The sequence below is a fragment of the Triturus cristatus genome, chromosome 9, assembly GCF_964204655.1.
Source record: "Triturus cristatus chromosome 9, aTriCri1.1, whole genome shotgun sequence".
NCBI classification, from domain to species: Eukaryota; Metazoa; Chordata; class Amphibia; order Caudata; family Salamandridae; genus Triturus; species Triturus cristatus.
The window spans coordinates 73,762,669-73,788,627 of NC_140592.1; the positions used below are offsets into that span (position 1 = coordinate 73,762,669).

General features: G+C 42.1%; 1 protein-coding gene across 1 annotated transcript in view; it reads right to left on the reverse strand.

Annotated features, from left to right (window-relative positions):
* The window catches only part of XPC (XPC complex subunit, DNA damage recognition and repair factor), an 83,283-nt gene that overhangs the window by 17,021 nt on the left and 40,303 nt on the right, over nt 1–25,959 (reverse strand). The window contains exons 3-14 of the mRNA XM_085624441.1: nt 24,354–24,460; nt 23,550–23,670; nt 22,474–22,558; nt 20,209–20,360; nt 19,387–19,507; nt 17,436–17,525; nt 15,739–16,695; nt 9,036–9,196; nt 7,748–7,829; nt 3,747–3,881; nt 2,677–2,846; nt 533–626 (exon numbers count right to left, since the gene is read on the reverse strand). Coding sequence (XP_085480567.1) covers nt 533–626; nt 2,677–2,846; nt 3,747–3,881; nt 7,748–7,829; nt 9,036–9,196; nt 15,739–16,695; nt 17,436–17,525; nt 19,387–19,507; nt 20,209–20,360; nt 22,474–22,558; nt 23,550–23,670; nt 24,354–24,460 — 2,275 coding nt within the window. The remainder of the gene's footprint in view (nt 1–532; nt 627–2,676; nt 2,847–3,746; nt 3,882–7,747; nt 7,830–9,035; nt 9,197–15,738; nt 16,696–17,435; nt 17,526–19,386; nt 19,508–20,208; nt 20,361–22,473; nt 22,559–23,549; nt 23,671–24,353; nt 24,461–25,959) is intronic.

Sequence of the window (25,959 nt, forward strand, 5' to 3'; positions counted from 1 at the left end):
TTAAAAAAAAACGTATCTAATGCGACGTCCTTGCTCTGAACCTCTTCTTTGCAAAAGCAGAAGCTGGAACTTTATTGCCCAAACCTGGCACTGCTCAGATGCCCTGATTGGAGTGTGCGGCCTCACTCGGTGCTCCACAGCGCTCTAGAGGCCTGCACTTACTCTCAACCCAGCTGTCCTAAAACAGCTGAGTTGAGAGGTTCAAAGTGTGCATGTGTGGCTGGCCATCGCAAAGCAGCTGGCCAAGAAGATATGCGCACTTTAAACAGTGATTTAGAAAGCTCCTTCCTGATGCCCCCATCCTAACGCTTGGCCTCTAGAACCTTTGCTAGGCAGGAGGGATATTGGGCAGTAGTTTTTCAAGGAGAGAGTGTCTTCTTCTTTTTCTGGAGGGGGGACTAATATTGCTCTATCGCTTCCTTAAATGTGCTAGGTACTATTTACTGCGAGGCATATATAATCAAAAGTGATTTAGAATAAAAGGACTACTTAACATTTGCTTGCAGAACAGCTAATGTGAGCAGTCAAGTACCTCATTCTCCTTCTTTTCTAGTTCAGTTTGCTCAATGTTCCAGGCATCAAGGAGCACCTCCTGGAATTCTTCACAGACGATATACCCTTCCGTGCTGGAAAAAAAGCGATATAGAAGTAGATGCATTAACACAAAACTGATGCGAGACCAAATCATGGGCAATAAATGGAACAAATGTATAGATTATGTTTAAATCTCCCAGAACGAGGCAAATGCTGGCACTGATGAAAGTTACCTACAGCAGTAAACATTTCCCCACACTACCCACAAATGTCCATCAATCGTATTCAGTGTTTGACTAATAGTTGTATGTCCTTTCCACTTTCCCATGGTAAGATGGACAAAAGCAAGGGTTCATAGTAGCTGCGATGGTAGAGTACGATTTAAGTGCATAATCATCTGTTAAAGAATACCAACTCATACTACTATGGGAATCACATAAGTTATTTGCCAAAGTGTGATCTTCACTCTGAGATGAGAGTCATTCCTACCATAAACTAGCACACATTTTAAACTGTAACTCTGAGGTAAAAGACTGTGCAACATTTGGATAAACCAGTCAATCAATGGGAGTCACTAAATTGGTGTGAGGTATGAGCCAGGAACATGCACCTCCATAGCCAATGTCAAAATCTAGGTTTGTGCACCAATTAAAACTAGAAAAGACAACTTCCCATAATCCTACCCCCCTCGGCCACACTGTGGAGAATGATTAACCAGGCTTGCTTCAGCGGTGGTTGTAATTACGGTCTATGTAGATTTCAACACTGCTGTGGGCTAAGCTGCAGAAAATATATACTGTATGTAGTGCCGAACGTGGCTAATCAATGTCCTTGTAGATTTGAAAAACCCTGGTGTTGGTAACAGTCTTTCACACTGCGAAAGACTATTACCAATATTTTACAGTGCCATATGCAATCAATCTTCTCATAAGTACTACAACACTGGTTTGAAACAAGAGAAACTGTAAATTGAATCCCAATTCTAAAGTCCCTATGCTGGTCAGATGGATAAATGTCCAAAGCCTTATGTCATCAAGTATACCCAATGCGCAGAGAAGGTGAATGAATAGAGCCCAAGTACTGTTCAAGTACTTTAAGCTGCCCTGTGTGTGAACAAAATATTGCAGGTGGTGAACTGGCCTACGGTGCATGGCAATGTTCATGGCGGTGCGTCATCCGACCTTAAACACAATCGCAATCCTGCCCATCAAAATATTAAGGCTCCCATCCAGCTTATAGCGGGTGAGTACTAGCGTTTGAACAAGAGGATGGGTAGCAACACAGAGTGAGGGGGATTCACAGTGGAGATTGTGTTTTAGAGGCTGAACCTTGACTGACCATGGGCACTAAGCTGAAGATTGGTCCAACGCTTATGCTATAGGTTTCCTACCCTATTCTGAATAGGGAAAGACTGGGATTAAAAGAGAGCTATCCATTTAGTTTAGAACTGGAGATGGAGGGAGAAAGGTGAATCCCTACAACTTGCATTTTTTTCCAGTTACGTAGGCTTGATTCTTGTAAAGGAATGAAACAGGATGTGCTAACGTGCAGTGCACTTGGTTAGCAGGTAAGGGCAAGCAGCTTTTCCACAGGGAGAATTATTATGAGTTTTGGGGTTTAGCCAATTTAAAGTTAGATGTGATGAAGAGAATACAAATACATTTATTAAAAAGCCACAAAGCCCCTGTTTTTACCCTGAATGTCCAGTACCCCTAAAGGCTCTCTTGGCGGGATCACAAACTCAAAAGAATTTAAGGTAACAGCATTAGCTCGAGAGCGGCTCCAAGCAAGCGCACTAGCAAGTCAGACTAAACAGAGTTGCAAACACAGGGCCTTTTTAGGGGCCGACAAAAGTGTGAAATGCAGCAATGCTCATGTGGCGCTGCTATTAAAGATATCCTTGCCCATCACTGTACTTCAGAGACTGCTGCTTCTTCTGCCATTGACCCTCAACCCAGTTTAATTTGAGGTCTGGGCGAGGTCTTGACATTCCTCTGGAAAACATTTTTAGCTCTCAATTGCTGATGTTAGGTTCGGACGTTAGCCGTTCAACGGAGCCATTGCCCTCACAGCTGCGGAGGCAGTGCTTACATCAAGTGGAAAGCAAGTTTTAGAAAAAACACTGAAATCATGGCAACGTACACTGGGTGTGAAAAGCCGCAATGAAAGTCAAATCCTGTGACAGCGGGCACGCAGTCGATGTTCAGCTTTCGTGCCACTCGATGCAAATTTGGAACATGGAGGTGGGAACAGCCTATCGGTAACATACTGGGCTTAAATAGGTAGACATTTCCATATTCGTTGCGAGGAACCTGAAATTGAAGAGACAATAAAATTACTGAGCATGGAGTGTATATTCTTAACAGTCGCTCTTTGTCAATTATAACGCTCTGACACACACGCATTTTAAAAACTAGCCTGTTTTTTTAACTTTGTAGAATGGGAAACTGTATAAAAAGCCCCTGTAAATGTATGTAGGTACTGATAAATAATGTTATGCCCTATCTGATCATGGGCCTTCGGAGGTATGACAAAGTCACACCTACCCTCCGAGAAATCTCTCATCTCAGTCTGTAAGCCCCACCACACTCAAGACCTACTAAGCCATGTGTACAAAACAGTCACCTCAGCCCCCCTGGCAACAATGATTAAGGTCTCACACCACCTGCGTGAGGTGCATCGCCATGGTTGAGACTAGAAAGATTAGGAGAGGACAGGCCTTTTTGCTACGGTGTATTGATTTGTGTCCATATTCAGCAGTGTGTTGTATGTTTCGGCAAGAGCTCAAGACCAATCTCTTGAAAAACACCTTGCTGCATCGTTATTGTCCATTTGATGGACTCCCTCTGACAGAAGCACCCCCGCCCACCCTTATCTCATCGATTCTATTGCCTTTTTGGTCCCCTCTTCCCTGTGTTCTCCAATTCTTTACTATGAACTTCAATTATCTTCCTCAGCAATGTAACCCCCCCACCCCCCACACCTGCTAATCTTGGGAAATACACCCGTTTTGTACAAATTCTTTATAGCAAACCCTCGCCTCTTGTACATTCTTGTTGTGTAGCTAGGTGCACGCAACATAAATGACATTTATTCAATATTGAAAAATGGGGAATTACTAATGGGGAAAGAACAGACAAGACACCACGCTATAGTATCTACACAGTCATGTGTAGAGACTGTGGCCATTTAAATGAACTAGAATCCCAAACCTTGCCACCAATAGCCACAGGAGGCTGGTACTCCTCAGTCTGCCAGAGACCATATATTGGCAGGTCATCACGATCTTGATTTTCAGGGTCAGCCAACCTCGCCTTCCTTGCCCGGTTGGACTGTCCTTTCACCATCTGTTCAAACAGAGATAATGCCACTTAGTAATCAACTACATTGCATATTCAGTCGAGGCATAAAAGTGGGGCTGGAGGGTGTTGCCACACAACCGTGCATGAGATTGATGATGTTAACGGACATATACATCTCCTACAACAGCAAAGGTGAGAGACTACATTTTTACAGGAACAATTTGGTGTTAATGTGAAAGACTAGACAAAACATCTGCAACTAAAGGATGGGAGACTTCCCTGGGAAAAGAAAGAAAATGGAGAAAACTTGATCATCAATTGTGCAGTTTCACAGCACAAATTTATATTATGTGAAACTGCAGATTATACTCCATCTTTTTTTTCGGTGATCACCTTGAGCGAGATGTATGTGAGGGGCACATAGTAAATCTCTGCTGATGGAGGCTGAAAATTAGGATGGACAGTCTGGACCAAATAACCAGCCACCTTCCAGGGTAAAGCAAAGACTAAGCACCTGCTCTTGAGCTTAATAGAAAAAAAAGAGGCATACGCGAAACCTGTGCTGGCTGAGAACATGAATGTCTAACTAGAGGTTACAGACCATGCTGGCGAGATGGTTGCAGCATCCCAATGCGCCCAGACTGAAAGAACAATAATCATGGATACTGCTCTTGATAAACACAAGGCTTTCCTTAAACTAGAGACTAGAATCCAGACTCATTGGAGATATCCGACTAGTCAACCAGATTAGGAACTATGTATTGAAGAGCAACATAGGAAATGTTGACAATCAAATGAGATTACCTCATGTGAGAGTGGTAGCCAAAACCTTTGGTCATAAGCAGCTATCAGGAGCCTAATAACTCTAAAGTGTGGTTTAATGCAACACAATATAAATAGGGGAGGAGGCATTACCTAGGCATTGGGAATGGAGTCACCAACTCCGATGGTGAAATCAGAGGAGAGAAGGTGGCGAGCTTTCAAGAGTTAACAATACTTTTACAGAGACTCCCCATCCTTTCATTTCCAAAGGTTAAGCAGCACAGAAGTAAGAAAGTTAAGTCAGAGAAGAAAATAATTTCAGTGTAATCCAGAAGGCCTGGCTCTTTTACACAATAAAACGAAGTGTGCCCTAAGGCAGCTCAGGTATGCTTATAGTTGTCCATCAAGGGGCTCCCAACAATACTGAGGCACATAACACAAAATATGCAATACAATGCAGTAGATAGAAGGAGTTGCATGCATCCAGCGTTGCTAAGAGATGCCAGGAACACCGACTATCCCCAACCACCAGGCAAACAGCTCATTAACAATGTGAAAGTTGTGCCTCTGGCCTCATTTAAATTTCTCTTACGTCCATTCATACTTCTATGAGCCAATGATTTCAGATTGCCTCCATATTGTCCATCAGGACAGTAGACACCCCCTGGATACCCTACTGTTCAACCTCACACCACGGCATGGATGACAACATCCAAAACTTGTTATAAGAACTCTCAGGCGGTGGTCTGCGTTTAAAGCACTACTCTTTACTGGATGGCACAGCAGAGAACTAACACTATGAGGCAGGCAGCATACAAATGGCAATGACATCGATTCACCCAGCAGTTTTCTTACTTCGGGCAGAGAGAACAAAATTAAAGATAATCAAAAGGCCTTAGAGAGGTTGAATTTGTGCAGAGAAATGAAATTAAAAAAAAAAAAATCTTGAACCGGACGCTCATAATTTAAGGGACTCTGTAAACAGCTCCGACTTCTCGCAACAGGTTTTCAGAGAGATATAGTTGAACTGTGGCAATTCTTGATGTTGTAGTTACTACTCTGTGGGTTTCCCAGTCTCTGCTGCCGAGGCACAGCCGAGGACCTGGGGCAGCCTGAATGCAACAAACCTGGAAAGCTTAGACCATAAAGACTCACAACCATCTGAGGGGCCTCAAAGTATGGTCTGTGGTGAGCCTGAGGGCCACAATGATGCTGACATGATGGTAGTGGGGCTGTGTGGGTGGTTAAATGTTGCAAGATACCTTATTAGATTATTTTCCTTTACTTCAGTTAGCTTGTAAATAAAAGCTTCTCCATTTAACATCTATCTGAATGTTAGTGCTCTCTGAAGTAAACAGCAGCGCAGTGCTGCTGTTGACCCGGGTGCCGCATGTGACGGTCAGGAGGGCTACAGACGGCCCCCGGGCCGCACTTTAAGTATCACTGGCTTAGACTAAGTGACAATACATTTTATAACTTATCACACCACTTTGCACTTTCTGACTGCCAAGGGTAGCTACATGCAAATACATAGTTTCACTTACACTATATGTACTGCATCCTGGCGCATCAATTGTGTTCACTTGATACTGAACATACTTTTAAACAAAAACAAAAGTTGCACTGTGTATACATATCCCAATATGAACATAGGAAAAAAACCAATTAGGTAAACCCGTCACGAAACAGATAACAAGCATGCTACAGAATACGGAGACATGAAAAGCCGTAGAAGCTTCCTCAATCCAGGGCTGAGATGAGGAGCCAATCTATTCCACAAGTGGTCCTGTGACAACCAAATGCTAAGCACTGTCGACATTATTTTACAAAGGTATTTTATTCTACTTTGTGAAATCATTATAGGACCATTTCACCTTTGAATTGTTGTTTAATGCAACCCTTGTTTTAAGGGGCTAAACTATATTGTTTTGTTATTCTTTGGATAAACCAGTCAACAAACTAATGCAATTTGAAAAATAAGAAAAGCATTAACATTTAGATTTCAGGGAAACACTTTTCTGTTATGTAGACATTCGTAAGGACATCAAAACAAACAGTTTTAAGTTTGAGAACAAATTCGTAGCATGCTGCAAACCTTTTGCTTAACACAGCACACAATTCTTTTATTAGGAAACAAAATAAAATTAGCTAAAACCAACACACAAAAAAACACATAACATTTATCGCCTTCAACGGTGGGCAATACGTGTAACTGCAGTGTGGACAGCCTGTCCCTTTTCAGACCAATGCTTCATCGCAGTAGAGACACAATAGAGAGCACATGTCGGATGTAGACCTCTTTCATGGAAGGAACACAAAGGGGGCTGCAGGGCCGGCTTCCCAGGATCTGAATGGGTCTTCTACAGCCCAACAAGTCTCCAGGTGATCCACCACTTCCCTTGAAACATCTAATTACACAAGCAAAAGGCTCGTCTTTATCCTGCACGTTTGTTAACCCGAGTCCATTGGTTCAAATAATTATGATATTGAATTCAGTGCCAACGGCAAGGAAGGAAATCAAACCACAGCTGCATGGGCATAGCATGCACGCTGACTCACAAGCTAGTTAGGCTATGGAGTGGTGACTGTGCCCTCTGAAGATGGCCACTGCAACTTTGGGTCTTCTGGGGCCTCACATCTATGCCACCCCAGTCTTGAGTGGCAGATGTCAAATTAATATTTAAAGAATTATGTTTAACAATAATGCATATTCATGCTTAATGAGCATTTCAAATACTTTAGCATGGAAACTTTCATCAGTGTGTCCTCTTTAGCTGACACCTTACAAGCCTGGTATGGTTGGCAATATAGAATTAATGCGCTTTCATTTTCTATTCCACTTTGATATTTGTAGTATGCTTCTGAAACATTTTACAGCAGAGGCAATTCTGGAAAGCCCATGGTGGGGAGGGAATGTATCACATCCAAGCTGAAGCTGTGGTCTTACCAGTCCAATCAATGCAATGCACGTGCTTTTACTTACTCTACAAAGGAGCCAAAGTACAAAAACGCAGTGTTGACCCTGTTAAGGCATTGTGCTTCTCAAAGTAGTCACTTACAGTTTTTGTAGTCTTTGTGTAAGAGGAAAAGGTAACCCAAAAGGGAACAATTTCTAAAGCATCAGGTTTAGATAATAATCGTGTCCTTACCTTATAGGGCACTTCCCCAAGCGCCACGACTCGGGCTTCCTTCAACCAAGTGTCTTTCGAGTGCAGCGTGTGAACACACTCTCTGTACATACCGGGAGAAAGACATATATATTCAACCCAAGAGCCACTGCAATCGCCTTTTACAAACCACACAGAAAGGCCAAAAACAGGATTTAAATTTTCATACGTTAACGAGTTTATGACTTTTGTTACAATCAGTTTTTTTGTATGTTCTGCCTTTAACTCTTAAACCCATACCTTCTTCCTGTCCACACATGTGGGGCAAGACTAGCCAGATTAAGACTATGACAGGACATGAGTATACTCTCAAAGGGTCTGTAATTGGATGCGGTGCACCAGCACGTCTCATTCCTTCATTTTTAATTTCAAATTTGGAGTGGCTTTATTGTTTCTGCAATGTGTTACCTAAGAGCTACGTACAGCTACACCACTAGGTATGAAAAAACATCTTCCCCCATCTGTTGTGTAACTGATATACTAAATCATGGACGTTTTTTTCCTTTTTTTCCATCTTCAGCATCTCTACAATTGCTGCCAACAGGGATTCAAATTGTGCCCACAGTCGTTAGTGAAGTGAGCACCAGCCCACCCAGAAGTACCCCAATGCCAGCAACAACATTTATACACGGTGCAGAATTGTAAACCGTATTCGCTTCTGGGTGTCAGCCACTGATTGTTCTTAATCCCTAGCTATATCAAAACGCAGTACAGTCCTGCAAAAATGTCTTCCCATTTTCAAATTAATCTGGAACCAACAGTTTAACACACCTTCTCTGGTTCAGAAAATCCACTGTGGTTCAGATTTCAATTTACGGATGTACTGGATACCCTGTAAGGGAATTAAGGGACTTCAGGTAGCTGTCTCCTCTATTGGGGGGGGGGGTAACAAATTTAACCACTTGGGAAGAAACAACACTAGCAAATATTTAAGATTATAAGGCTAATTCACAATGTTGCATTCGATTGGCTGCTGGCTCCTCAATGCAGTATGGCTGTGTGCCCTTCTGTGAAATACACTGCATAAGCAAGCACTAGCTTCTACGTGCGTAGATGTCAAAGCGCTAGAACATTGGGGACTAGTTGGGTCCATGGTCAGCGTAGCTGCTTCAGGATTGAGCCTCAGTCAATGACTACCTAAGCGTGCTCTCTCCTACTGGGGTCATTGTTTGCGAATGTGATGCATCAATTAAAACAGGAAATGTATAACCCAAACTTGCAGCCTTTGAGAATGAAAAGTGCAGCACAATGCAGTTCTCTACTTTCTCACCTGGAGTACACAGCCTCTCCTTTGCAGTAGCCTAAAATAGTGGCGCTTTCTGGGTAAATGGCCTCATACTTCAACAGATGCCTCTTTAAGACATAAAGAGGGTGACTCTTGAACTGTGAGATGGACGTCGGCAATGGCTTCTCTAGAAGCGTCGCTTGAAGCTGCAAGTGAAACCGTAAATTAGATGCTATGCACATTAGAAATAGACCAAACACAAAAGACCCTCTCTCCTCAACTACCTTACTTTGGCCAGAGGTGACAGCTAAGAAGGATTTTTAAAAAATGCATCCTCAGGATTTCTGAAAGCATAGACCACATATCGTGACAACGTCAGAAATGCCGCCGATAAAAAATAATAATAAAGAATTAAAAAAAAAAAAAAAAAAAACACAGGAAGCAAACCCACAACCCTTTCCTCAGAGGCATTAGCGTTAGCTTGAGGGCCTGCACAGATTTTATGTACCGGGCATCAGTCGCCCCAGTGGCAACTTCAGCTGCAGCCCTTTCTACAAGACTCCTTGTCTGCTCACGATCAGAAAGGTCCACTAGTTCAACTGAAGCAATTTTGCTAACCAAAGCTTAAATTAGCAATACGAAATTTGGAGTGGACCTTTAAGGGCAAGTCTGTGGCAATGCATTAAAAATACTTGGTTTTTTTTTGTTTGTTTTTTAATAGGGAGATATGCGGTCTTCCACTTCACAAACAATTACTGTAGTCCCCTGTGGTTCAAGTGTGGCTCAATGATTAGAGCGGCAGACCCTGATGCAGAGGTCTAGCCCGGGACCAGGGTTCAATTCCCCGCCTCGGCGGGTCTTGGGCTAATAAATAAATAAATTCCACGGACCTGATAATTCTTGCCTCGGTGCCATTCCAATCATGGAGTCCCACTCTGCAACTCTGGGCAATAGCTTGCTTAATCTCCACAACAGCCCCCACAACGCTAAGGATGCCTGGCCTCCACCTTGGGGGTGCCCAGGAGTGGACGCCTCACAGGGAAAGCCAGGATGGGTTCCACAGCGGTATTCGTACAAGCGCCTTGAGACCCTTGCGGGTGAGTAGTGCGCTATACAAGTATCAATTTACATAAATTAGAACTAGGGAACCCCACGTTTACAGTGTGTTATATAGGTGTTCTAATAATATATGAAGAATACACGGTGCACAGCATCTGAGCTAGGTTGTGGACTCGACACCCTCCCCAAAACCTGCTGTGCAGCTTTCTACAGCAAGTTGTAGGATATGGGTATAGGGTATGACCTTCAGTCACGCCCTTCGCCCGACCTTGTGCCTGCGGTCACAAGCTCTGGTGTCCCCAAAGCCCTTGCAGACCACTTAATCTCCCCCTCCTAAGTGCCCTTCTGCGCACTGAATGCAATGACAAAGCAGTAGCTCGGTTGCTATTAATTTAAACACTTGTGGGTACACATGGATAGTTCATGTATTTTGTCCGTACGTTTTCAGTGAAAATCATTCAATTATCATAGTCATTCAAAATTTTCAGAAATGAGTATTAAATAATTGTGTTATATTGATTATCACATAGATCATTGCATTTTATGTTCATCAAATGACTTTGTGCATTACATAAACATTTGTTCTCAACATATCATCAATTTATCAAATACATGACAATGCCACAATATTATCAATTTATCCAGTAAATTTAGTGATCTTCAGAAACACGATCTTCACATCAAAGTGTACAGAAATGTTTGTACAAACAAATTAGAGGAAATGACTACCACCTTTGAGGAGGTGTGCGCAGTGACTCAACACAAAAAGAATTGTAATATGGAAGAATTAGAAAAGGTAATAACCAATTCTTTGTAGCGGTCAAATTGACCTGCTAAACACTAGGACACGGTGTGTCGGTTTTCTTTCTTCGTGAGTCATGGGTAAAGGAGGGGTAGCAAAGAAGACTATCTTCTTCTATGTTGCTGAAAAGATTTAGGTTTTTGCTGTGGTCTCACTTCCTCTGTTGAGCATTCCGAGTCCTAATCCTCGGGGCAGAGTCTCGTCTGAAAAGCATATTCTAAGCGAAGTTTCATCTTGACACCAAGTCATGTGTAATTCTGTTTTTGCTGCTGCGAAGACCAGAAATTAATTCCTACGGGGCTTAAAACTGGAAATTACGTGATCAACACAAACCTACATAACTCTCCCCTCTTCTTAATCATCATCACCAGAGGAGATATTAGGCAACCATATGTTCAATTATGTGCAGATTGAACAAACCGCACCAAAGTTATTATCATTAAGAACAAGGAAATTTTCTATGCCGGTCTTAACTCAACATTAACGGCACAGTTGATTGCAGTTAAAGGAAAGTAAAAGTGTCTTTAGCAGCAACAGCACAAAACCTCAAAAGACAAGAAATTCACAAGTTAGGGTACCTGAGGAGCATACATTCTGAACCGCGGAAGCTGGGAAGTAGCTTGATCTGCTACGGTGTGGAATGAAAGGTGTGCAAGGTCTAATCCAAGACCTAGCTCCTTTTTCACAGATTCTTCTTGTGCTTTTCACCTCATGGTTTCCGATACCATGACCGCTGTCTACCAATGAACCATCCATGTGGCGAGGATAAGTAGTTTCACTGGTGTGAAAATCAATAGGCCCCACTGGAGTGCACTTTCGCAGGGGTGCCAGACACATTGTCAGAACCTTCTGTGAATACTCTTATCCGACAGACCTTGGCTGGGGCACAGGGTATGCAGATTTCAAGTTGAAGATCATGAGATGGGAACAATGAAGTGGCATGGAGGAGATGGGCTGTGGTCGAGTTCCACCTCTGGGAAGGAGAGTGGCAATCCTAGCTCCATAAGATGAGTTGTTGGAGAAGTAACTAGACTGCTAGTTCACTCACCAGACATGCTCCCTTGTTCAGGAATCACTGGGATCATGGTGGGCGAGGGCTCTTGTACCACTGGGTGGTGTGCCTAGCTACCACCCAGTGTAGATTCACCCCACATCCCTAAAAAAAAAAAATTATATCTATATCTAACAGGAGACAAGGTAAATAAATATACTCTATGACATATGCTATTACTATGTCATAAACGTGATGTAATGTTTGTTCTGGTAGTTGTGTTGGACGCATATTTTGAATGCATACGTTTCTTGCAGCCTACATTCACTTTTGCCTGTCAAAACTTACATGGCTTGTGCTTTGTATTTCGATGACGTACAACACGTGTAGATGGAATGGTCCCCAATCACTACAAAACGCTGCAGCACGCACAGTGTGGGGTTAAAAAGTTCACCCACCACTGCACACCTTCAAAAAATTATATCTATATCTAACAGGAGACAAGGTAAATAAATATACTCTATGACATATGCTATTACTCACTATGTCATAAACGTGATGTAATGTTTGTTCTGGTAGTTGTGTTTGACGCATATTTTGAATGCATACGTTTCTTGCAGCCTACATTCACTTTTGCCTGTCAAAACTTACATGGCTTGTGCTTTGTATTTCGATGACGTACAACACGTGTAGATGGAATGGTCCCCAATCACTACAAAACGCTGCAGCACGCACAGTGTGGGGTTAAAAAGTTCACCCACCACTGCACACCTTCATCAACTTTACTGGCTGCCTATTGCTCACAGAAGTCTTTTTAAAGCACTGTGCCTTTGCCATAAACTCATTCAGAACAGTGGACAAGATGCTTATATGTCCTCAATGTTTTCCTGCTACTCCCCCCTTATACTTTGTGTTCGAGCTCACAATGTCTCACAGCAGTCCCTAAAAACAGGACTGTAAGCTGCTCTGTCAGCTCTGACGTCTAATGCATGGAATGCTAAGTCACTGCTTCTACAAGCTCAATCTACATAAAACAACAGAAGTCCTAGTAGCTAAATGGCGCAGAGGTGTGGACTGGTGTGCCGCCCAGGAGAAACCCTTGTCTGAGGCCAGGGGATGCCCAACCAAACACAAAAGGATCTGGGGCAAATGGATAAATCAACTGAGAGGATTGGGTTTTACGTCTGTCTATGCACTTTGAATGCACCGTTTGAGCATCGTAGATCTGGATCGATATGCATGTATGCGCACAACCACTGCTGGCACACTCTGAAATGCCAATGGCTAATGAGCAAATGTGCTGTACTGTTGTTTCGGTTTCTCCAAAAATCAATAAAGTTGATCAAAAAAAAAAAAAAACAGAAGTCCTACCTGTTTAACATTACATTCTACTCAGTCTCTAGTTCCGGCTATCCAATCAATTTGCCCATCAGCGTCAGGATACTTCTTTTGGAGGCTTCAGTGCGCTTAATAAATATATTTTCATTCATTCAATCCCCAAGTCTGTCTGCCAGTAATGCATTCTATACCTTATAACTGGCCTCCTGGAGCTGGGGGATGCAATCTCTCTGAGCTGGTGAGGACTCAGGATGAGAGGAGTTGCTTTACTCAGGATGTTTAAGATACTAGCAGGAATTGTGCATTATGATCCATCGCAGCCTTCCAAATGCGGAAAAGCTTCGCTGGTTCAGGAGACTCTGCAATCTGCTTGCACTTGGAGTCCTGAATTTCTGCTTAGACTTCTTCAGTCTGTCGCTCAACACCCTCTTCCCTACAGAATCATCTGGTAATGGAGTAGGTCACACATTATAGAATGCACTCCATTTTAATCTAGAGATTTAATGCAAATAAGTATGTATCCCATTACTGCTCTCATGTATAGTAAATCCAAACTAACCGGCCCAAATATTAAGAAAATGAAACATTAAATATCTTTATGGACAAGTCTGTGCATATGTAAACCTCTCCAATATTCATAGGGTATAGTTTGTGCTCTATGAAACTCCACAAAGAATTTACTTCCTCCAACCGCCTCCAGTGTAACTCAAATTATCTGCATGAATGTCGGGTGCACACCTTTGCATCATTTTGCTGAAGTCGCAATGCATGCCACCAAAAAAGACATAGCAGTGCAAACATCTCTACTTCACCACTTACTCTTCTGTTATGTTCCTACATAATTATGCATCTGTAAATAGACAGTACACATTTCTAGATTAGGGGTCTCCAACCTTTTCTGCAGTGAGAGCTATTTCTGGTCATTGAAAAACATCCTGAGCTACCGCCTAATATACGAGTGTGTGATAAGAGTACATTAAGTCCAAATAATATAAACACTGTGCTTGGAGTATCCCATGGCAGCAGCGGTGAAAATATAGCATAACTGCACCACTGGCTCATAAAGGATGAAAAGAGGGAGAGAGATATTAATAAAATGAAGCAGAACAAAAGAAACAAATGAGACGATGGAAAACGGGGACAATAGAAACAAACAAAAACAGCAGTAGTGGCTCGTCCCCTGGCAAAGAGGTGAGCTGAGCCAGGCCAGAGGAAGGAGGTGGGAAGGGAGGGAAAGAGGGTTCATGGACAAAACTTTAAAAAAAAAAAAACTTATCTTAACGCCACCACCATCTCCCGAATCCTAACAATGCATGAAAGAAGCGTCGGAATTGGCCTGAGCGCCGGCAACTTGCGCTCCCAGGCAGACTGTGAGCCTGTGTCTGCTCTCTGCAACCCCTGCAATGCAGCTGGGGATGGCGAGAGCTTGGCAGGCCAAACCCTCATGCACAGTGAAGGGAGTGTTCACCACACCCCCACCAGCAGTGTCATCCCCTGGACCCGCCCCAAGACTCGTCAGAGTCCTGGGGGCTGGTCCAGGGGATTAAAATAAAAAGATAATAAAACAGGGTTAAGACCGGTTTTATTTGCTGGTGGCGGCGGCATAGAGCTCCTCCGCGACTGAAAAACAGGAGAGAATAAGATGAAAGAGATATGAGAGAAGGCAGAATACCAAGGAGAAAGAATAACAATAAAAAAGATAAAGAAGGAAAAAGAAACAGAGGCTAAACACATGAGATAGAATAAAGGAGCAAAAGAAAAAACAGAAGAAGTGAATTTAGAGTAAGAAAGAAAGAGGTAGAAAAAATTTTCGGAACGAGAGAAGAGCAGGTCAAATAAAAATGATAGAAGGAAAGAAAAGGAGAGCAAGTACAGTACAAGTTTAAGGAAAGAAGAAGAAAATAGAAAGTCAAATATTGGAGAGGAATAAAGAAAGAAGAAAAAATAAAGAGAAAAACACAAAAGGAGAGAAATGATTGGGGAATGAAGGAGGGGAAGAAAAAGAAAGTGGAAGAAAGGAGAAAAGCAAACGAATGGAAGGCAGGAAAACATCGAAAGAAAAATAAGAATAAAAAAAAGAAACAAAGAAGAGAAGTTGAGAATGAAAGAAAAAAGATGGACAAAGGAGAGAAGGTGGGAGAAAAGAGCAAAAGGAAAAAGAAAAATCTAACAGGCCGAGAAAGAAGAAGAATAAGAAGAAGAAAAGAAGAAAAAGAAATAGTGAAATAAAGAAACAAGCAGCAAAAGAAAGAAGTAAATGATAAGAAAGGAAATATATGAGGAATGTTTCAGAAGAGAGTGGGCTACTTTTTGTGCATTTTATGATTCCTAGGCCCCACAGGAAGCATTACAATGAGTTTTAAAGGGCAGCCATAGCATTGTCCCTCATATTGTCATAGCAGCTGACAGTTAATTATCATGAGCTTTTCTACTTGCATGGCAATGTGGGAATATTTTGCTGAATTGTATCAAATTGATGTGAATGTTGCACTACTTAAGAAACCGATTTTTTTTTAATCAAGATTACTAAGAGTACAATTTGTAAAAATATACTGCACCTCCTGGTTTTCCTTCTTTTCCCTTTCGGTGAGTGGACTTCTATAGGCTGCTAAGGTTTCCTCCCACCATTCTGCATCAACACGCCGCTTCCTTGTTGAAGTCATCCAAATTGCATCATATCTCTGCGTAACATCCTTCACACATCCATCGTTGTCGATGCCAACAACATACGTCATTGGCTTGGTGGCTGCCTTGTAGCAGAGCTGTGGCTTGTTGATGGTGTTGTGTATACAGTCTACACAAATCCACCTGTTTTCCCGCTCTAAGAACACCTCCACCCACTGATCCATGCCTCTGGAGTCTACGGTGACTTCCATTTCTCCCTCATCACTGGAAATTATTTTGCTCCTCTTCTTGGAATCCTTGGAAGTGTCCTCTGGTGGCACTTTGACCTCAGAAGGTTTGGGTTTGTCTAAACTCTTGGTAACTGAATTCCTCTCAGTGCTGCCCTCATCACTTCGCCTTGCTATAGGCACCTTAAGACTTTGTGACCCAGAGGATCTCCTTTTCTTCTGAAAAGAGCTTCCATAGTCAGTCTCAGAAGAAGTGCTGTCCTCACTGTCCGAGAGAAGGAAGTCTGAATCACTGGACTCCTCACTCATACTTCCTTCTTTGTAAGAGACCTTGGAGGCCACTGTCCGCCGACGCTGATTTTTGGGCATCGGCATTCCCACTTTAACACCCACCTTGCTCTCTCCATCCGAAAGACCCTTCAGCCTTTTCACACCTTTGCTCAGGTTAGTTTCGTCTGCAGTTCTTTTGGATCCAGGTGAGCTCAGCTTTTCAGATTTAACATCACCTTCTTCCTCTCCACTGTCTTCTTCTGAAAGAGTCTTCGCCTTCTTTCCCCCCTGCCGACCTGCACTTCTTTTTGATGCAGCTTTATTCGCTTTGGCAGCACTTCCTTTTCCTCCTGAAGAATGCCGTGATGATTTACAACTGGAAGCTTTTTTTTCCTACAAAAGTACAAAAATATATATTTATAGATGGATATAATTCCAAAAATATTCAAGAAAGGAAAACAAACTTCAGTATACGCGGATCTCAAAAAGGAAGGTGCTCAACACCAAAGAGGAATCTGGTTCATTACCAACAGGCCTCCTAATTCACACAGTAAACAAGTCTTTCACAAACGGGTCCTGCATTGCGCAAAGAGGGAGTCACAACTAAAAAAGGAATCCAGCAACAAACAAAGGGGAGGGGTCCCACAGCACACAAAGGGGGTGCAGCAATTCAAAGGGGAGGAACCACACTAAATCATTGTAACTATGGGATGCAGCTAAGGAGAATGTGGTACTTGATGACAGGATCTAACCAATCATGGTGTATCCGAATGCAATGAAAGTCACACAGCATGCCACAACACATAAGAGGAGCTAGATACTTCTTGCTGAGGTCTTTGATTTCCTTCAAGGATCTAGTATATCTTGGCAGAATCCAGTTGTAGATGTCGTATCATGGCAAGGTCAAACTGAAGGCAGACAACTCTGTAGACAAGGATTCCCTCGTGCATCCAGATTAGACACAAGGTGCAAAGGACACATTTTGTCCTAACACACCTGATTCACCTTTCACCCCTCTTTTTGAAAGTGTCCTGCAGATGCCTCAACTTTGGGAGATCAAAGCAGACAAAAGCCCCTCAATGTTAACTAGTCTCCAAAGGATTCTTGCATTTTCCAGTTGTTGTACCGCATACCTTCGCTGATGGTTGCTTCAATGGAATGGGCTGCAGAGACAACACCAACCGGCAAAGTAGCTGTAATGATCTTAAAATAACTAAAAATACCTGTGAGAAAAACAAAAAACACAACTATCAATAACAAAATTGAAATCAGTCTTGGGTGTGTATTTAATGGAAGGTCAGATTTTACAGTTGGGTAAGGAGCAATGCTACCTTTCCTCTTCAGCAAGGACAAGAAATAATAACAGACATATATGACAACACTCAATGCCGTCATCAGGAACAGAATCATCACACTGACTAGGAAACAGCCTCACAACAAGGAACTCGCCATGCACTCCAGAGGAAATATTCATATTTGAAGTTAGAGACTTGAAACCCTTCGTAATGAGTCTCTGCTCATGTTACAATGGCCCTAGCCAAGATGCACTGCCAGGTTACTTGTGCTGAAAGGAGTCCCCTTCAAATGGTCCACCAGGCCCCCACTTTTTCTTGGCCTGCATTATCAGAATCCCACCTAATGTCCCAGCCCTTTGCAGAATATGTTCACTTTTACTATTACCAGAGCCAACAATGACAAATTCGTGGGTAAGGCTTTTAGAGGGCTAGCTTCCAGGCTTTGTCTCAATAGCCAAGTTAAAATCAGAACCCGCTGACCTTTAGGGATCTACTAAAAGTACATGTTTAGTTTAAAACCAGTGATCAAACTTCTTGAATTTTAACTAGGCAATTTCAAGATTATATGTGCTTTCCACCAAACGGAGGCTTTCAAAAATGTACACCAAATCGTAAGGGCACATCTGTTCCTGAATTTAAGTTAATGCAATTTTCACAAACGACAGATGAAGTTGTACCATGTTAGGCGAAGTAGTGCAGTTTTGGGCACACTACTATCTAGAGCGAAGAGGTTTGGAAAGGGCAAGATTATAGTTAGATAGATATTACTGACTGGAACACAGTGGAAGGTTTACATGATAAGGAGCAGAAGGATCTTACTGAATGTATATAGGAAAACTAGTAAGGGTGTTTTTACCTACTTTAGATTTGAGCTCCTGAAGGTTCATATTAGCATAGACAATAAACCCTACACTTTGAACACTCACAACAACAAAGGAATGAAGCTTAGATTGTTAGGCTTGGAACCAGCATGCAAGAAAAAACACCCACAACCAAAACTCTAGTTTTGTCCAAATTAAGTTTCAATGCATTCGCAGCCATCCAGTCACTAATAATGCACGCAGTTTTGCAACAGAGCGATTACGGATGCTAGAATTGAGACCAATGACTGCGAGTGGGGAAACACAGGTGTAGAAAAATGCTGAACTAATTGAAAAAATGTATTCCAGCCCACCGGATAAGGCTTTGACGGACGAATTAAAAGGACAGAAAGCAACTATCTGGGTAGACACAATTCTATAAAGGGCTTTGTACTGACTGTGGAGTCTAGGAAGTAAAAGTGAACAGTCAAAGGTAGTGAAAGGTGCCGATAGGTCAAGAATTTTAAGAGAAGCAATACCGTCTAGATTCAAGGATTCACACATACATCATCCAATCCAACTCCTACAAAAGACCACTGGTTCCTACTTCTATGAAGTCATCTGCAGATAACTGTTAAAGCGCCAGTGAACCTAAAATAATGGTGCCACGACTCAGATACTTAAATATATCACTCAAAGCTCGGCCATTCGGATCATCAACAATAAAATCTCCGCCAGCCCTTGATGTAATGTACCTTCCTGAACTGCAATACACAAGTCTTTCCTTCATCTGACCCATTGTCAATAAGTACAGGAGAATAATCTGAAATGTGATGGGATAGCCTGCAATGTATGCTGTCAATTAATATTTGCATTACTTATGATGATGTATGGCTCATTTATGTTTGTTTTTTGTAAATGGAAATAAAGAAAAATAATTTACAAAAAAAAAAGTACAGGAGAAATAGTTCCACCATGGATATACATACATGAACCATTTCTTCCTCATTTCTGGCACAGAAGATCCCCAACCTACTCTCCAATGTTGACTGCAACGGCTCTCCATCATCAGCGGACAGCTCAGGAGTGAATGTGAATGCCGCGATGAACCTGCAAGAATAAGACTTTCATTCATAATGTGCTCTGGTTCAGCAGGACAAGCGTTTAGTAGGAGGAAGAGTCTTTAAATCTTTTACCAAGCCTCAGAGATGCACATAGACTTACTGTAGACTTTGAGCAAAGCTTTCATGGCAGAAACAGTATTTTACAATCTCTGCTTATTGGAATGAAACCAAAGATACTGGAATGGGCACTCTCCCTTGAGCTAAGAGACAAATAACCAAGGTTCTGAAATCCTTAAACATTACAGTAAAAATAACAACTATATAATTCGGAGCTGGTTATCTGGGATGGTGGTGGGCAAGGACACTGCAGGCAGGCAGTCACCTATTGTGCCAGCAGCATGGGTGATGACAGGAGACATAAGGGAGTTTAGGAGAGCAACAAACTGTTAACAGGCGCCACTAAATACAGCAGCATTTAGGCAGCTCCACGGGCTGTAAACGATATCGCTAGGTTTGATTACTATCCTTGCAACAATCAAGCCATCCAATAAACACTAAAGGTGTACAATACACAATAAACAAACATTTAATTTAGTCCATATGACTCTAAACTGGCTACGTGTGCAGTTTCTAGCATCGTATATACAGCCGTAGCTACATCCCTACTGGGGCGCACATCGCTCAACTGCCGATCCCATCTACGCGGGCTCATGCACAGCAGATATCCAAGCCCAATCTCGATCTTACCACTTCACCAGATTGGACAGAAAGAAGAGATCCACGCGGGGTTGTTTTGTATATTGGGCAGGGATGATCGACAGGGCCACAGCTTGAAGATCTGGTAGATTGCACACCCGATTGCGGAAGATACCATTTGCCAGCAAGCACAGCAAGTGCACCTGTAAGTGGAAGGGAGAAAAGCAGTCAGTCTGTGAAATAGAGGTATTTATTATTCTTTGGCCCTACCTATGCCTGTTTACTGGGCCAAACCTATATAGTGTAACTTTGGAGAATAGGAGGCCTATAGACATACTTGCTAAGAAAATCTCCCTAAATCATTGGGGATTGTACACTGAGAGGATCTAGAGGGCCCCAGGCAAAGGTTTATATTCCCTAATTTTGGAGATAAATAATTTCTGAGACAGAAAAGAAACTTAATTCTTGGTGAGAATATTTTGTAAAAAAATGGCACAAAAATAGAAAATGTTCAATTGTAACCACATGTATATGTTTGCTATAATCCATGCGTTTGTTATGGTTAGAAGTTCACAATAAATAATCTGTATTTATTAACTCTTCAAATCAGGCAGCAACAATTGTAGAGCACCATCCTACTATGAGCACAACTTATAAAACACATCACCAAGACGCCGCGGGTTTGCGTACGGACATACTCTGTATCGGTTACTCCCTGGTTTTGTCCAATGGGATTGCTTGTCCAAACACAGAGTAAAACAAGCAAGCGGTCACATATCCAGTGTCCCACAACACACATATCATGCCTTAAAACGTCTTCTTTTACAATGAAGTTATTACATTTTAACTCTCGTGGCACCCTCTCTCCTACAGCTTGGGAAAGGTGTATAAACGTCCCTTTCCAATAAATAATAAATGTAGAAATGGGATAGATCGGACAGTTTCTTAGGACTTTGCCTCTGTTTGGGACATTGCCACGGACGTTAGCATAAGTTATAATAGTTCTCTGTGGCTTCCCATATAGGGTCTCTCTCGTTTAGCGTTTTTACTGGACTATACGATTTGGTTTTATTTTGTATTTGCAAGTTCATATGAAGCTCCAATGTTGATTTGATGCCTCCAAGGGTTATTAAAAAAGTATTTCCAATGGAAACTCTGACCTAACCAGAACGACAGAGTCGCTATCAACTGCATTTTAAAAAAAAGTAGATGTATTATAGATATGAAAATCTGCTATTTGGTAAAATATGTGAATGATACGGTCAGCGAAGCTTACAAAGGATAGAGAAGTGAATGACCAACTAAAAAAGATCTAGACCAGAACAGGAACCTATGTTCTTGCAAGTGGTTTGTCCATTCTTGGTTAAATTAATTTATTTTCTCTGCATTTTCTTGCCACATCATGTATGCACCTCTTCTTGTTTTTCCAAATAATCAAAAGTGCTGGTCTAAACATGCTTGAATTCAGGGAAGAGTTTTGACCCCCAGCTTCTAGAGAAATTGTTTTCTAGATTTACCAGAATATACAGTGGGATACTTTCAAAAATGCACCCTCTCCACCATGTGCGTGTCTGCATTTTTTTTAATTCAACATTTGTTATTTTAGAAGGCGGGATTATAGGCAAATTATTTACATGTTTGGTTCGGTTGTCAGAAAAATATGATTTTTTGCCGAAATAACAGTAGACACATACAGGTCTTTCATACCTCTGGTAGGACCCCTTTAATAATCGCTATAACAACAACCAACTACTTCATTCTTCCTACTTATTGCCCACATTCTCGCCTACTTCCAGTCTTTTCCCTTCAGACTGTGGCCTTGTCTGGAGATATCCTTTCCATTAAGAAATATTTGCTCATTTTACAGTCTGTACAACCCGAAGTATATCATTTATGTATTTTATGTCTTTTATTACAAAAGAAAAACACATTGCCATCAAACCGGTGCTTTATAACTAACTGAGTTCTAAGATAGCGCTATAAAATTGCAGTAAAATAACAAATGGCCCTAAAAGTATTTGTATGGCGAGTAAAAAAAAAAAAAAAAAAAAAAAAGTTGGAATAGAATCTGCATCTCCACAGCTGCTGGGGAGTGGAACTGTTTGAGGATAGAGGGTAGGATACTAGTGATTGCTTGTGTGTGTGTCAGACTGTGAAACAGGCAAGTATGCCCCGTACCTGGCAAGTTGGGAGCACCCTTCAAACATCCTTCATTCCTTTTACAACAACTGCAATCAGTACCCAAACATTGCTCTTCTGCTATTTCTGCAGGTCTCTACTTGAGCCCCTTTGCCTTGCCTAGGCTGCGATTCCTACCTTATGTGTGTCCTCGCGCACGTCTTTGTTGAAGCGATTCATCATTCTTCTCAGATAGGCTTCAAACTCTGCTTTCTTTTTTTCTCTGGAAGTTACATAAAATATACAGAGGTAGTTCAAAGAATATTCGTTGCTCGGATCACAGTTCCTGGAATTAATTTTCTTATACATTTGCATGTTTCGGAATAGAACACAGACAGTTTACTAGCACCACCTGGACAGTGGGCTTCTTCAGTGGACAATACTGTGGGTTCACTAGTGTGTAGTGACGCAGAACCATTGAACTTCAGCGATTTATCCAAGATTACAGCAGGATCGCCAACTCTACCCTTCTGTTCAAATTAACTACACATAAAGGACAGCTATGATTCTCTTGATGCATCTCGTGTCTGACACAGAAAATTAACTGAGTTCTTCTGCTCAGATCTGAAGTGTATTGAAGGCGAGGGCCACTCACCCTGCCTGCATATTGCCTACATTAAAAATGGAGATTCCTAACTACGGTCTGCATCTATTTAGGTTAAGTGGAACCAACATTAATTCAAGTATGGAATTTATTCAGGAGCACAAAACTCCAAAATGTTAGCAGTGCACAGACATGAAACCCTCCTCTCCAAGCTCTACTTCCCTCTTCCACCACCCTAAACAAAAAAAAAACCAAAATAACCCACACAACATTATGGTCCTATCCTTGGACAGGATGCTAAATGTTACCATTTCTAATTTAAACAAATGAACTTGCAGGAAAGAGAGCTGCCCAATTCATGACATCAATATACTGGAGGCCTTTTGCATGATCCTCCAGGTGCCTCTCTCACTGATCGCCTTTTCTCCCCCTACCATCATAGGGTAAATGTCCCTTCCTCTTAGGAGACATTTGTATAATGTGTAATGCAGTGAGTATTCTTCACGTGGATCTCAACTCCAACACAGTTGTTCTGAATTGTTAATTTTAACCACAGTGAATCGTTAAGCTGCACGCAGTTGCATTTTGGGGAGTCTTCTGAAGATGCCAAATCAATACAGCAACACAACTGGCCAGCAGGACCACAAAAAGAGCCGAGCAGTGACCTTACCTCCTCTCGCGCTTCTTCATCAGCTCTGGGGTTTCGATCTCAATCTCTACTGGTTTTGAGGGAAGGGGCAGTTCTGGAAGAGTCGGCACACCACAGGCATCCAGCGCAGGCTCATTGATTTCTGTCAACACAAACATATCCAAAGCAGGATTTACCATTATATGATCCACATGCAGTGCTCATGGGTCAGTCCATTACTGGATGTAGGGATAGGCAAATGACAACAAACCAACCGAGATCAAGAAGGATGGGCTGGAGGTAGACCACAGAAAGATGGAGACTAGAATCACTCAGCACAGCAGGATATCAAACTAGGGATTTCACACTCTCCATATTAAAGCCGATGCTGACACTCAGACGGACTGGCCGAACTGGAAGTTCAGATGTTATTAGATCAACTGGAGCATCTAGCCCGAAAGCATAACCTTTCCGCTCCAGTGATAAAGCCAAAAAAAAACCCTAAGGGGACATGCCATATACTGTACAGACATACATGCCCAGGTTGGTGTGAAGCGAACATCCACATGCGGAAGGGGAGGGGGGGGCGGGGGGGGGTGCTTGTACAGATTGTCACAATTACCCAGGCAAGTGAAGGCGGTTTCCCGCAGAGGGATTATGAATGATGAGGAATGATTAGCAAGCAATGCTGCCACCCAAACCTTTCCCCAAATAACAGTTTCTTGCACTTTGTGAATGTCCTTTGGTAATTAAGTGTAATTTATGTGAGTAAAATTGTGTGCACACATTCTTTTGTCAATAAAGCTTACCATTTAATTATTTTTAAATAATAAAAACACTCATTACCAGCTACTTCTTCCCAATCCTCATCGCTGCTTTTGCTATCACTCTCTTCTTTGACAGAAACATCCTTCTCTTGAGGAGCATCATTTGTGAGCATTTTTCGTTGCTTACTTTGGAAACAACCAAAAAAATGAATTATTGATTTAATTTTGCAACTTTTGATCTTTATAGTTGGGTACACAAGACAAACAATGCTATGACAACATTAGCATTTTTAACGCACATGCTCTAAAATTAATTCTTAATGGAGGTGTCTTCTGTGGACTTAGCGCCAGATGTAATAAACATTTGTATGGTTGCACACTGTCCAATTCGCAACTGCAAATTTTTTTTTTTTTTTTTTTTTTTTTTATGTACTTAACCCATCTTGCAGTCTGCAAGCTATTACAGACTCCTCAATTGGGTTGGCGAATGAATACTGATTCGCAGCTTGGAAGGGGAGAGTTGTAAGCGGCCATTCCAAACTGCAAGTTAGAATGTAACATTTCAATGTTTTGTGACCGAAATCTTGTTGCAAAACATGGCAAAAATAACTATCACCTGAGTTAGGGCTGGTAAGCCATCTTCAAAAGAAAAGTTGTTCCTTTGTAACCCTTCTCCTCTGTAAATGTGTAAGGGAAAAAACACAAAAGACAAACCCTAAAACAAGTTTGCTGGGGAGTAGAGAGTGGTCCTGAGACTGAGACACAGACACACACACACATACCCCCCACACCCCCTTCAAACGGTTTTCCTCCACAGACCACTCACGCAGCAGCACAACGAACAGGCGCCATCCAAGTTTCTTTTTCAAAATTTTTTTCCCCCCATTTTCTTTGGGGAACGCCACATATTCGTATGGCACAAATAGAAATAAGCAACAAGAAGGGGAGGGGGGGGCCAAAGGGGCTTTTGGTGAGGTCCAGCTAAGTGTGCCCAACGTATGTAAACAACAAGTGACAAAGCTGTTCCTAAAGGGGTTGGGGGAGGAGGTACCATGTATGAAGATATCTGTTATGGATATTGGAGCCCTCACACAGCCATCGGGATATTGTGAATCACATACCCCTCAGGATGTAATGTAACATCATCGGGCTGCTCCTACGTCGGGTCGGCTGGTGCAATACCCGACGGGCTCTTGTTTAGAGAGCACTCTTATGGAGATCTTCTATATCCACGATAGCCGGTTGTTCAACTGTAACGAGTGTGGGGCTTGGTGATAGTGTAGATGAATGTTAAAAAAGGGGAGGGAGTACTATCTGAACAATTTTATTACGATGTCTCCTCGCCTGATTAAAAAATATGAGGTAAAGTAATAGTAGCTCAGATCTATGTTCTGGGTTAACTATACTGCCTCGTCTTGGTCAACATGTTTCTCACTATTACTGAGCTGTACTCAAGTGAGTCGTCAGGACCATGAAATTCTATCTACAAGTCTATCCAGGAGGATCAAGTGATAGACAACTGGCGTTAATATATAAAACTGGTATTATTACCTGCTCCTCGGTCTACCCTATCTACTCCATAGGATAAACCACAGCAGTTCCTGGTAGGCTTGCGCAAGGAGTTCCTTGCGTTTGACACGCCGAGTCCGTGTCGCTCGTAGACCTACCCCGCACTACCAGGACTG